The sequence below is a fragment of the Jaculus jaculus genome, chromosome 8, assembly GCF_020740685.1.
Source record: "Jaculus jaculus isolate mJacJac1 chromosome 8, mJacJac1.mat.Y.cur, whole genome shotgun sequence".
Classification (NCBI taxonomy): domain Eukaryota; kingdom Metazoa; phylum Chordata; class Mammalia; order Rodentia; family Dipodidae; genus Jaculus; species Jaculus jaculus.
In genome coordinates, this window is record NC_059109.1 from 102,005,901 (window position 1) to 102,018,120 (window position 12,220).

At 43.5% G+C, this 12,220-nt stretch overlaps 1 protein-coding gene across 11 annotated transcripts in view; it reads left to right on the top strand.

Annotated features, from left to right (window-relative positions):
* Rin2 (Ras and Rab interactor 2) overlaps positions 1–7,372 on the top strand; it is a 277,407-nt gene extending 270,035 nt beyond the window's left edge. For all 11 annotated transcript variants that reach the window (XM_045156493.1, XM_045156483.1, XM_045156482.1 and 8 more), the window contains 2 exons: positions 1,495–1,658; positions 5,893–7,372. In XM_045156493.1, coding sequence (XP_045012428.1) covers positions 1,495–1,658; positions 5,893–6,213 — 485 coding nt within the window. In that variant the 3' untranslated portion in view covers positions 6,214–7,372. The remainder of the gene's footprint in view (positions 1–1,494; positions 1,659–5,892) is intronic.
* Positions 7,373–12,220: the final 4,848 nt, after the last annotated feature.

A 12,220-nucleotide genomic window follows, 5' to 3' on the forward strand; every position in this document is an offset into this window, starting at 1 on the left:
ACAGATAGATACTTGATGTCTGTTGAAGCTCCCCACAAACACACAAGGTCATTTTTAAAATATTTTTTATTTTTATTTATTTTTTTGAGAGCGACAGACAGAGAAAGAAAGAGTCAGAGAAAGAGAGAGAATGGGCACACCAGTGCCTCCAGCCACTGCAAACGAACTCCAGACACATGCGTCCCCTTGTGCATCTAGCTAACATGGGTCCTGGGGAATCGAGCCTTGAACCAGGGTCCTTAGGCTTCACAGGCAAGCACTTAACCACTAAGCCATCTCTCCAGCCCACAAGAGGTCATTTTTAAAGGCATTTTCAAAGGGACATTATTAGTCGGTTGTGGTGGTGCACACCTTTAATCCCAACACTTGGAAGGAAGGCAGAGGTAGGAGGATCCTGAAACACAGTGAGTTCCAGGTCAACCTGAGCTAGTGTGAGACCTTATCTCAAAAAAAGAGAGAGAAAGAGACATTGTTAGCTCTTCCATGTAAGTTATTTTTCTTAAATGCCATGCAACAACCATCTGTACCTGAGGGAAATAAACATTATCAGGAGGAGGAAATTATTTTGAAATAATACTTTCATGAACATATTTTGTGTAGGCCACAGCTTTTTCAAAGTGTTTATTTGACCTAAAATTTAGAAAATATGAATTTCTATAAGCAAAGCCCAAGGACAAGTATTGCCAGGAGATACGTGGACTAAAGTAGGTGACCTTGGCCTAAGAAGCAGTTGTCTGTACCTCCCACCTGCCTGACTTCCTACCACGCCATCAGGCCTCAACACTCTGACCTCTACTGGGAAAACGTTTTAACATTACTCTCTAGTTATGTCAGAGTTGTATGTGCTTTACTCACCGGATCCTTGCTCAGGTCCCCAGGTTGGACTTGATGAATGCCTGGGCACAGAGGATTCCCATCAGTGGAAACAGGACTGCCGTCAGTTCAGCGATGCTCCCTGGCTTTGGTGTAGGCTTAAGCCACTCCACCCAGCTCCGTGAGATGGGAGTATTTGTGGCTAGACAAAGGAGTGAGCTGTACACTTCTGTGGAAGCAATGGGGAATCATTACCTGCCTCCACATGCCTGGGTCCTGGACATTTGTGGATTCATCCAACCATGGATGTAAACATTTAGAAAAAGTAACATTAGCATAGATAAACATTTATTTGTCCTTATTTCATAAACAAATGTGTATAGCACCTATATTGTCTGAGGTATAAATGAGTCATCTAGATAATGATTTTAATTAAGTTTATAGGAGGATTTTTTGGTTTTGTTTTTGTTTTTGTTTTTTACAAATACGGTACCATTTTTCTATAAGAAACTTAAGCATCCATATATTTTAGTATTCAAGGGTCAGGTCCCAGGACACCCACCCCTTGAAGATACCAAAGAACTGTTGCACACAGTGGGTCTCTAACACTAGTGCACCCCCACATACACTGTCCTCACAAGGGAGTGGCACCCTTGAGAACCCATTTTTCTGCTCTTCCAGGAGGCTACTATTTGACAAGCGCCTATGGAGCTCTGTCTCTGATAAAGAATTTCCAAGAAGAACAGGCCGCGCGTCTGCTCAGCTCAGAGACCAGGGACACCCTGAGACAGTGGCACAAGCGGAGAACTACCATCCGGACCATCCCTTCTGTAGATGACTTTCAGGTAAGCCGCCCGAGACCCCCATGTTCCTCCTCTTGTCTTCCAGGAAGGCAGAGCCGGCTCCCACCGCACATCTGGCTCAAGGCCTGAGGTCCTTGCTCAGGTGAATTCTCTGGTGGAAAAGGGTTATTTTAAACCATCTTCTGACCTTGTAGTTTTCACTTCTGCTTCTTCAAACATATATATAGATGCTCCCCAACTTGCAAAGAATCACATCTCCCCTGAAAATACCATGAACGGAAAATGCATTGAACACATCAAGTCTACCGAGCATCCCAACTTCATGCACTGTGCCGGGGTGGGGGGATGGGATCAGTTGTGCCTCCTTACACTCCCATGGCTGGTTGGCAGTTTCAGCTCACCACTGCTGCCCAGCATCACAAGGAGGACCCTATTTTGTATTGCTAGCCTGGGAAAAGATGCAAATTTAAAAATCTGGCTGTGTTAAGCCAGGCGTGGTAGTGCACTCTGGAGGCAGAGGGAGGAGAATCACCATGAGTTTGAGGCCACCCTGAAACTACATAGTGAATTCCAGGTCAGCCTGGGCCAGGGTGAGACCTTACCTTGAAAAAAAAAAAAAAAAAAAAAAGCTGGCTGTTGGCACAGCTCAGTGGCAGAATACATGTGCAGGTCCCTGAGTTCCATCCCAAGCACACACATCTAAAACTTCAAAATTCAAAATACAGTTTCCACTGAATGTGAATCATTTTAGTATGCTCATAAAGTTGAAACACTGTTGAATCATCATAAGTCAGGGACCATCTGCATTATGTGTCGAGGCATCATAAAGTAGGGACCACCCCTAGGTTTGGCCCAGATTTTGCTACCCTTAGTTTAACGAAGTCAAAGGAAGTCAGGATTTCTCCCAAAATATTCTTTCTGGTGCTAAATATCTGACCCAACAAGAAGTGCAAAAGGAAGAAGCACTTGGCACAGGCATCGGATATCTTGTTTCTTCAGGAAGCGGTAGTGTTTGCATTGCAGATGACTTGGTGGCTCTTTAGGAAGAAAGGGTGATACAGTGGTGTGTTTCTTCCTCTCTTTCCCTTTTCTCTCCTACACTCCCCCAAACAGAAGACCCCAGAATCTGAGGAGCAGGAGTAGTGGTAACTTGTCAGGGAGCCATTTGAGAGCAGACAGTGGACCCAAGCCCCACTTGGGTCCCCCAGCTGGAGTGTTCCTCACCTGATGGGTGCTTGAGCATGTAGGATTCCCCGTGAGCTTATTTCTCAGAGGAGAGACAAGTTAGTGCCCAGATACCTTTCCCTCACCCAGCAGGTTCCCACTTGCTAGTTGTCCTATGATGCTGAGAAAGTCTGCAGATGTCTTCCAACATTACGAAGGTTTTGGTGGGATGGGAAAACCCGACTGCACTTTATTTCTGCGTGCCACGTGGCAAGCTACCTAGCAGGAAATTGTAAAGTCTGGATGGATTTGTCTCCATGTTCGGATTCATCTTCCTTGCCTTTTCTTTCCTTCCTCACTTCTTCATGCTTTGAAAGTAACCAAAAAGCACCTTGGGTTCGAAGTCAGCACATGCTGAAAGGCAGATTCAGCATGCTTTTCTCCAAGATTGCAGTTTTCTCAGAAATTCCTTCCAGACACAGAAAGTGACAGAGCAAGAATATATGCTGCATGAGTCCCCTCTTCGGCTGTTTAAGAACAACCGTGTGTTAAGTGAGTTAGCATACACAGACCCCTGAGCTATGTCAAGGAAGGACACCTTTTAAGAAGATCAGAGGCAATGAGAAAAGCACATTCCTCCATCTCCTGCCACTGCCACCAGGCCTTTCTTCTTGTCACCTCTACAATGTCTACAGAGACCTCCAGACACCATAGAGCCCTTCCTTTAGCACTTGCCTTTCCTGTTGACTGTGCTCACTTTGGAGATGCATGTCTCTTCAGAATATTACCCAAGAGAGACATTTGAGTACTCAGGTCAGGGATGAAAGGAACACTTAGACACAAAACTTCACTTGGAACTCCAAAATCAAAGGTCATAAACACAAACAGCGTGACAAGAAGGTGTACAGTCCGGTAGTAAAAGTACTGGCTCTGGGGCTTTCTAGGTGTATGGTCTTAGGCAAGTTACTTAGCCTCTCTGTGCCTCATTGTCTTTACTAGTCAAGTGGGGCTAATGTAGGATGGTAGGTTGTTCTCAGAGTTCTCTTCAAGACTCCTTGCATCCATGCAAACAAACTTCAGGAGGAAGGATGTGGGCTCATGGCACCTGCACACACTCCCGAGATAGGTGTTCAAGTCCCAGAGTGTTCCAGCTCACCTCCACAAAGTCACGGGGGATAACAAATATCCTCTCTACACAGACATGAAGAATTTTGCATGCACAGAGCACACAGTCCTTCCCAAGAGCTTTCCTTCCTGTATCCCAGTTAACCATCATGCCAACCACCCAAGAACATAGGCAGAACCCTTCCCTCCTGAGCTGGGTTGCCAGATCTAGGAAGTTCTATCTGTTTTGTAGTGCAACTCAAATTGGACTATGACTTTTCTACTTCTCTTGGAACCCCATGCCTTCTTGTTTGTTTTGTTTGTGTTTTTTTTTTTGTTTTGTTTCTCCTAAAAGTTTTTCATTTTTTTGGTTTGCTTTATGAAAGTTATTTTGAGATCTTTAATATATGAACATATTGTAGTTTGATCTTACTCCCATCCCATTATCCTCTTTTGTTCCCGCTCAACCCCTATTCCACTGAAGACCTTACTCCTTCTAGGTAGTTCTGCCTCTGTTTTGTTGTCTCATTCTTTTTGTCCTCCTCTGTCTTATACATGAAAATGGCAATGGTCTCAGTGTGTGTGTGTGTTCATGTTTATGTGTGTGAGTAGCACATGCCACTTTAACTTAAGGTTGGACCTCATCTTTTTTTTTTAACTTTTTATTGACAATTTTTATACATGTATATAATGTATTTTGGTTATAATCCCCTCCCATTTCCTTCTTTTGTCCTCTTTCTCTATCCTCCTTCCACTGAGCCCTCTCTTATTTCCAACTAATCCCTCTTCTGTTTTGATGTCTTTATTTTATTTTAGCCCTCCTCCATCAACCATGATGGAATGTTGATGGGCCCAGTGTTTTGAAAGTCTCATGGAGGTAATGACAGCCACTGTGAGGATATGAGTGCAATGCCCATTTCATGTCTGGAAGTCAGCATTCCAAAACACTCCTCCTCATTCTGTAAATTCTCTTGGGCCTCTCTTCCACAATGCTGGAAACCCTTGTCTTAGGAACAAGGAAACTAAAGAGTTATTCAGGGTCATACAATCCAAGAGATCCTGGTGTGTATTGAGAATTCTTCGCAACTGTCTAGGCTTTTTATTATAGGAGACTCCAGGCTTACTGTCTTTCAAGACTGCAAACATCTAGCATGATTCTCAATCCCAAGCCTGCAAATGTTGTTGTTCTTTGTGACACCTCTCTGTTCTCAATCAGCTCCATCTCCAAAGACTTCTGGCAGAGTCTGCATTATCCTCCCTCTGAGTCTTTGCCACATGACAGCCAGAGCCACTGGGGAGCCTTATGTTAGGTTGCACTACATTTGGGAGCTCAAAGATGGTCAAACATCAGCAGTCTCTTGGGATTCAACCTAACATTATTCTCCTTGCTTAGGCTTCATAGAGCAGTGCTGTGACCAAAGTGAGCACCATATGTGCTGTGGTATCTAGGTGGGTTGTCTTTTTTTGTTTTTGTTTTGAGGTGGGGTCTTTCTCAAGCCCAGGCTGACCTAGAATTCACTCTGTAGTCTCAGACTGGCCTCAAACTCAGCACTTCTACCTCTGCCTCCTGAGTGCTGGGATAAAAGGCTTGGGCCACCATGCCCAGCTCTAGATGTTTTAAATCCTCCTGCTAACTAACTCCTGGATCAGATTCTTCTGTTGTTTGATTTATTGTTCAAGCTGGGAATAATCCCAGCTTTGGATGTGGTTCACACTCTTACCCAGGGATTTCTTAAGTAGAAGACTGTATGAGAGAGACAGAAAGATGAAAATTGGGGCTGAATGGGCTTCTGTTTACAATGAGCTAAAATGTGGCAGCTCAGTCCATGTAGTTACCCCAATACACACTGTCAGCCTCAGATGGGACGCTTTCCTCAGACATTGTGACAAACAGGAGCCTTGAAGTGGCTCACATGTTTGACTTTGCACTTGCTTCTCCTGGTGTGACTTACTGTTGTCTGCTTTTCTCTTCTGACTTTGTTTCTGACATCTGTGTTCCCACCTGCAGAATTACCTCCGAGTTGCATTCCAAGAGGTCAACAGTGGCTGCACAGGGAAGACCCTCCTTGTGAGACCGTACATCACCACGGAGGATGTTTGTCAGCTCTGTGCTGAGAAGTTCAAGGTGGAGGACCCCGAGGAATACAGCCTTTTTCTCTTCGTTGATGAGACATGGCAGCAGCTCGCAGAAGACACTTACCCACAAAAAATCAAGGCCGAGCTGCACAGTCGACCCCAACCCCACATCTTCCACTTTGTCTACAGGCGTACCAAGAATGATCCTTACGGTGTCATTTTCCAGAATGGGGAAGACCTCAGTCCCTCATAGAAGACACATGGGACTTCCCATTGATGCATCCCAAAGGGAGCTAGAAGCCCAGCCTTCGGGCTGGCACATGACGGAGCCCAGAAGACAGTCACCTCTTTGAGGACCCCTCAGTTCAGTGACGGAGCCATCCATAGGCTGACTTGGCCCTGGGCATATTTTAGACACATTGCCTAGGCAAAGTAGCTAAGGTTTGTCTAACTGTAAGATTCTCCTCCATTGATGGAGAATTGCATTTGATGATTCAAGTGCCCTGAGGTTCTTGGCTACCTAGCCCTAGCCAGGCTCTAGGTTGGCTGATGTATGTATATGTGCTGAAGAAACATTTAAGGTACAATTTCTTCCCTTGAATTCAACAGCAGGTTGACAAGATGTCCGATGCAGTGCGTCTGGTACTTCTCAGTTCTGTAGATGTCTCCATTCTTTCTTTCCTTCTACTCTTCCTTTTTCTTCTTCTTCTTTTTTTTTTTTTACAAAGAGCCTTTGTGGTTTTTATATATTTCATAGAAATTTTTATAGCAGTTGCAGGTAAACTGTCAGGATTGGTTTTTAAAATATTTTTGTAATTTTAAAATATTCTATAATTATGCATGTGATTTAACATTTAATATTTGAAAATAAATCTCTTGCTGGATTTGAGAGTATCTTGTTTTAGAAGTCTCTCCTCTGTAACTGGATGTTTTGGCAATTTTGTGGGGAGAGACTGCTGGATCTCATAAAACAACGTATTCCTGACACTGGCCACAGACTGCCTTTGAAAATCTGATGTACTGTTATCCTGTTCACATTTAGTAGTGTGACATTTATTTGTTTTGTTTTTTAAATAAGTGATGCTGAGAATAAGGAGAGAAATGAATGTAGAGAAAGGTCGAGAGAGAAATACAGGCTCTAAGCAAGGGCTGGGGAGAGTAGTCTGCAGGTTCAGACTCTCCAGAGGAAGCAGGAAAAGGAGTTGGAAGGAAGCACCTATGCTACAAGTACTGTAAATATGCAATGCCGTGAGATTTGGCCAACATCGGTTCTATATGCTGTCTGCTTTGGGAAAACAATTTTAAAATGGCCAATTTGGGCTGGAGGGATGGCTTAGCAGTCAAGGCGCTTGCCTGTGAAGCTTGGGACCTAGGTTCTATACCCCAGTGCCCACATAAGCCACATGCACAAAGGTGGCACATGCAAGTCCAGAGTTCCTTTGCAGTGGTTAGAGGCCTTGGTGCACCCATTCTCCCCCCCCCCCATCATTCTATATGTTTCTTTCTCTCTCTCTTTCTCTCAAATAAATAAATGAAATATTAAAAAACAACTTTAAAATGGCCAATGTGTGGGCAAGGAAAAGTTAAGTCAAGGATAACACTGCCCACCCCTCATTTCAGAAATCAAAACTAAGGTAATCCAGTTATTTATGGGAAGAAATCAAGTTAAATAATTGAGTTAAGTAAGATGCTATTGGAAAAAGAATTTGAAAATGTACCCCAAAAAACCCTCTTGGGGGAGTGGCCCAGAAGTCGAGTGTTTGCCTCTCATGTACAAGACCCTAGACTTAATCCCCAGCATGAGGGAAAAAAAATATAGATAGATAGATAGATAGATAGATAGATAGATAGATAGATAGTCTATCTATCTATCTATATAATGGATATGTGGTAATATTAGGTTTATGTTTTATAAATCCAGTTTATGGGTGCACAAAGCAGGAGGGCCATGTATCAGTGTAACACAGGTCATTAAAGAATACATGTTATTGTTCTGTGTAAGGAAGTGTGGGCATCTAATTTGGTTGGCCTTGTATCTTTGTATCTTATCCAGCCTTGGCTTTCATTGTACTAGAACCTTCAACACACACTGTGTTGTACATCCTTTTGTAAATGGTTTTCAAATGGAATTTTGCACATAAATACATTGTAATACTGTATGATAATCTGTGTGAAAATAATTTTTTTTTTGCAATATTTCTCAGTTGCCTCTTTTTTATTTGTTTTAGAGTCAGCATGTAATCAGGCACCCCAAGATGTCAGGAACATTTATATGACAGTAAATCTCAGATTGAGCTGGTTGGCTGTGGAATACAAACAGAAAGACTTACATTGTCCAGAAGCTTACAGACTGAGAGAGCAAAAGTTAAGGGGCAGGAGAGGAAACCAGATGGTCCCGTGACCTGAGAGGGTTGGGAGGGTACCCAGCACAGTACTGTCTTAGTTGGATCTGGAGCAAATCACAGCTAATCTGACCACAGACAGCTCCGCCCCGTCCTTAGGCAACCTCTGCAGTGTCCTAGCTGAGAGTTCAGGCCATTTGCGAAATCAGTCAACAAGGCACAGGCATGGTCTTCTTGGCTGCCGTAGTCTCTGTGCTTGCAGCTGTGCCGGCCTGACAGTAAATGCTCATTCAATCCTAGCTGACTGAAGCAGAGAAGCCCTTCGGAAGGGTTTCTGAACCCTCGGGATGAGTGCTGAATGAACTGCTTGCCTTTGATGTTTGCAGTGAATGGACCTCTCCATCCATTGAGCTGTCCTCCTCTGTACTCTGAATTTGGACCACTATGCTGTCCTTGTACTGAGAGATAGCACTTGGTACAGTGCAAGCAGGTCACAGCATCTGCATCCAAGGCAGTTTGAGAAGCCTCCAGAAGATCAGAACCAGAAAAGCGAGTGTGGGCAAAAGGAAACATCACAAGACCTTCCCTGATTTGTCATTGGGCAATGCTTGTCCAGAATTTCAACACATGTGTCTTCATTTTCCCCCCACGCAGACATTTCTCAGTTCCCAATTTGCCAGGAAACAGACTGGTGGAGTTCAGATGGAATAAGAGCAGAATAAAAATATACATGCTGGGTGCAGGGAGGAGAGGACGCACTTCCAAATCTAAAAATATGTTGAACATCAGCCAGAGGAAAGGATTTTTGTTTTTGATGTCGAACGCACTGCCAAATATGGCCCCCTTGGGGACATAGAATAGAAATAGAAATTGCTAATGTTGTTCCTATCTGTGGAAGTTACAAGGTCATATCACAAGCAAACACAAAAGACAGGAAACTCAGCCTGAAAGCTTCCATTCACAAATGTGGTCCCATCTCCCTCAGCAGTTCTGATCTTCTGTAAGAAATGTGAAATAAGTAAACTCTGGTGTTCAGCAACATACCTGGTTATTCCCCCCAAACGTTGGAGGGAAATGGGCCCAAGAAATCTCTGAAACAGCCTACGTGGGACCCAGTATCTTAACTGCCTGGCAAAGTCCAGGTAAAATATTGACAAGCTTATTCTCAGACCATTCTCATGTGTGTGAATTTGAGACTAAAAGTGTTTATTAATTGGGGAACTCTAGCCACGTTGGAAAAATGACCCAAAAGAAATCATATTGCATTATAGAATCATAAGCAGATGGTGGAGGGAAGCAGGGAGGGAGGAAATACTCACATTTGTCTCAGGATACAGGTATTTTGCTTGTTCGTTTGAAAAAGGGTTGTTTTAGCATCAAAGGATGAGTGGCAACTGACCCTAACTTTCCATATGAATACTGACTTTGCTGGGAAAGGAGATGTGGGAAGCTAAAAAGAAATACATATTCAGGGGCTGGGAGTGTAGCTCAGTAAAACAGTGCTTGCCCAGCAGGCATTTGTTTGCTGTGGTACACAAGCAGATAAACACACACAAAGGACTGAAAGGTATGACTCAATACTCACTTCGTTTTGTTTTTTGAAACAGGACTCACTATGTAGCTCAGGCTAGCTTTAAACTTACAACAATTCTTTTGTGTCTGACTTCTGGGTCAACACACTTGCAAAAAAAAAAAATTTTTTTTTCAGTGCTGTGGATGGAAGCTAAGCTCTCATATACACTAAACAACTGCTTTACTACCAAGCCATACCCCCACCCTGAGACCAGTCCTTTTTTGTTTATTTGTTTGAGGTTGGACTTGGAATTAACTATGTAGTCTCAAGGTGGCCTCTAACTCCTTGTGATCCTCCTGCCTCTTTCACCCCAAGTGCCGGGATTAAAGGCGTGCACCACCACGCCCTGCTCAAGACAGCTTTTCTTGATCCCAATAAACTCTTGCATTCAAAAGGAGAATTTGGGGCTAGAGAGATGACTCAGCCATTAAGGGGCTTGCCCATAAAGCCTAATGATCTGAGTTTGATTCCCTAGAACCAACCTAAATCCGAGTGCACACACAAGGTGACCCATGTATCTAGAGATGGCTGGCAGCATCTAGAGGCCTGGGCTCCTTCTCTCTCTCTCTCCCAGGTGTAATGGCACTTGCCTTTACTCCCAGCACCCTTTTGAGGGCAGCCTGAGACCATATAGTGAATTCCAAGTCAGTTTGGGCTAGATTCTACCTCAAAACAAACAAACAAAAAAAAAAAAAACAGAATTTGCTACGTTCATACTCTATATTAAAGACATTTAGAACATGATTATGTAAATGAATTTGGATATTTCCTATGAACATGTTAGAATTACTGTAGCTGAGCCTTGCATCTCACTGATCACAGGATGAGCCAGCCATGTGTGGGCTGAAGCGTGAGGCCTAGGGATGGCCAGAGAGGATGGTTAGCATGACCTGGCACTCTTAACAGCACGTGGGTTTCTGGGACACACGTCTCTATATGTTTATTGGATGGAGCTTCTCTCTCTCTTCTTCAGGGCCATCCTTCCCTTTCTTCTCATGCTCCCACCAGGATCTGTGGAGCATAGCTTCTCTCCCACTGCAGGTCTTAAAATGCTTTTATTCCATTCCAAGCCTCCCCGCCAAAACACAGACCCTGTCTTGCCTTGTCCGCTCTATAGCTCAGTTCTGCAGTTCTTTTTAGAGATGTGATTGTGAGCAGAGCCCCATGGCATATATCACAGCACCCCTTCCCTGTCTGTCACCAGGTCTCAATGTCCACTACTTCTATTTAAGTGTATGTAATTTTGTTTGTATGTGTGTTTTGGTAGAGCTGAGGAGGCAGCCCAGGGCCTTGGGCATTCGAGGCAAACACTCCACCAGTGGAGTTTGCAGTGTAGGGCTGCATCCAGAAATTACTTAGGGCTTTTAAATCTCTTAGTGCCAGGGCTGCCAGACCATCAGACAGTCTTCAAGTGGGACCCAAGTATTCAGGTTATGAATACTTCCCAGATGCTCCGCTGTGGAAGCAGGGCTGAGAACCACCAGAAGCAGGTCTTACAGTAGAGACACCCCTGAGAGAGCCACACCTTGCCTGGGCCACTAGTCCCTGACTAAAGTGATCATTCTGTATTGGGATGGCAGAACACTCATGTCTCTGTCTAGTACAAACATGAAGCCAGCCACATACTTTCAAATTTTCAAAGTTACATTTTTTTAAAGAAATTGCTTAGGTGATTTTTTAATGAGAGTGAGTATGGGCTTACCAGGTCTCTTGCCACTGCAAATAAACTCCCAACTTATGCACTACTTTGTGCATCTGCGAGTATGTGGGTACTGGGTAATGGAACCCAGGCCAGCAAGCATTGCAAGCAAATCTCCTTACCACTGAGCATTCTCCCCAGTCTTAGAAGCCACAACTTAAAAGGAAAAATGAAGCAGTTTAAATCAATTTTAAATAAATATTTCAACAGTCAAGCTGGAGAGATTGCTCAGCAGTTAAGGAACTTGACTTCAGAGCCTAGCCACTCAAGTTTGATTCCCCAGTGCCCACATAAAGCCAGATGCACAAAGTGATACATGCATCTGGAGTTTGCTTGCAGTGGCTAGAAGCCTTGGCAAACCCATTCTCTCTCTGTCACTTTTCTATCTCTCTCTGCTTGCAAATAAATAAATAAAAATATATTTTAAAAAGTAATTATTTCAACAGTCAAAACATTAAGGAAGTATTTTTATCTTTTATATTATCTTCAGAATTTTATGTGTATTTTATACTTACAACACAGTTAATTTCCCACTGATCATGTCTCAAGTGACCTATAGCCTCTGTGGCTACTGCCTATCAAATTGAATAGTGGAATTCTAACATACTACCAATATATTTGTTATTGTAATAGAAAACAGTAACAC